This window comes from Bison bison, unplaced genomic scaffold (genome assembly GCF_000754665.1).
Source record: "Bison bison bison isolate TAMUID 2011002044 unplaced genomic scaffold, Bison_UMD1.0 scf7180017864280, whole genome shotgun sequence".
Lineage (NCBI taxonomy): Eukaryota > Metazoa > Chordata > Mammalia > Artiodactyla > Bovidae > Bison > Bison bison.
In genome coordinates this window covers 7,797,821-7,799,139 of record NW_011494852.1, presented here as the reverse complement: position 1 = coordinate 7,799,139, position 1,319 = coordinate 7,797,821, and the positions used below count along the sequence as shown (strand labels likewise).

The 1,319-nt window shown below is 56.0% G+C and overlaps 1 protein-coding gene across 1 annotated transcript in view; it reads left to right on the top strand.

The window, feature by feature from the left end:
• Nucleotides 1-1,319, top strand: part of BLVRB (biliverdin reductase B) — a 17,148-nt gene that overhangs the window by 11,156 nt on the left and 4,673 nt on the right. The window contains exons 3-5 of the mRNA XM_010849238.1: nt 6-115; nt 734-747; nt 1,172-1,203. Coding sequence (XP_010847540.1) covers nt 6-115; nt 734-747; nt 1,172-1,203 — 156 coding nt within the window. The remainder of the gene's footprint in view (nt 1-5; nt 116-733; nt 748-1,171; nt 1,204-1,319) is intronic.

Genomic DNA, 1,319 nt, shown 5'->3' with positions numbered 1-1,319 from the left:
CTAAGGTCCTACCACAGTGATGTCCGAGGGTGCCCAGAACATTGTGGCAGCCATGAAGGCCCATGGCGTGGACAAGGTCGTGGCCTGCACCTCGGGTGGGTGGCAGGGTCGTAGGGTTGGGGCTGAAAAATGGGGGCTGGGTACTGGATAGGCAGCCCAGGGGTTTCTACAAGGTGGCATTGGAGCTACTCCAAGTTACTGTGCATTTATTGAGCACCGATTCTGCATCTGAACCTTGCTGGGCCCTGCACTCATGGGTCTCATGAATAGAAGGGAAGTGCTAACAGTTTGATCATCAAACCGTGACAGGCTGGAGTCTTCAGGGCCAGGGGGTGGGGCACAAGCAGAGGGGTCAAGGCCAGGACCTGGGGGGAGCATGGGGAAAGGGATCAGAGCTGGGATGGGGGAAGGCTAGAGGACTCTGGGGGTTCAAAGGAGGTGTCTGACCCAGCCTAAGAAAGGGTCAGGGAGAGAATGGAAGAGGAGGTGACAGAGCCTTGGGTACATGGGCCAGGTCTTTACTCTCAAAGAGCTCCCGATTTACAAAGAGATGCCCTTCCTGAATAATCTGAAAAGAAGGCTGCACGGTGTGTGACAGGAGCAGTTAATGCTAGCAGTGTTTATTGAGCACTTACTGTGTGCTTGGCACCATCTGAGCCCCTTACAGATGAATGCCACTGAATCCTCTCAAAATTCCTTTGATAGTACTTCCATTCGTGGCGGCACATCGTAGGTGCCCAGTGAATTGTAGCTGTTCTTACCGCCTCCCGTCTACAGCTAAGGGAGTGGAGGCACAGAGAGGCCATCGCCTTACCCGAAATCACACAGCCTGTAGCTGGCAGAGTTGGGGTGTGGAACCAGGCTGTCTGTCTCCACGAGCCACACACCTCACCGCTGTTCCATCACACCTGTTGTCTCCCAGGGAAGGGAGATGATATGAAGGGGGAGTGAGTAGAGGAAAGGACTATGAGACGGGGCGTGGCTGCAACAGAGCGAGTGAAGGGGAGAGTGTTGGCGGTGAGGCCAGGGCGCTGATGCTATCAGATCAAGTGGGGCCCCGGATCCCTGATGGGGCCTTTGCTTCCCCCTGAGTGAGATGGGGTCAGGGTAGGGTCCCAGATGTACAAAGGTAGGGTCAGGAGAACAGGGAGGAGGCTCTGCCATGGTCTAGGCAGGAGGTAACAGCAGACAGGAGCAGGTGGGGTGAGAAGCCTGGAACAACTGAAGGGCAGTAATGAGTCCCTGCAGGGAGATGTTTTGGCAGGAGACCTGCAGGCTATGGGCCTGGCCAGGCTGTCCTCGAGTCTTGTCTGATCCTG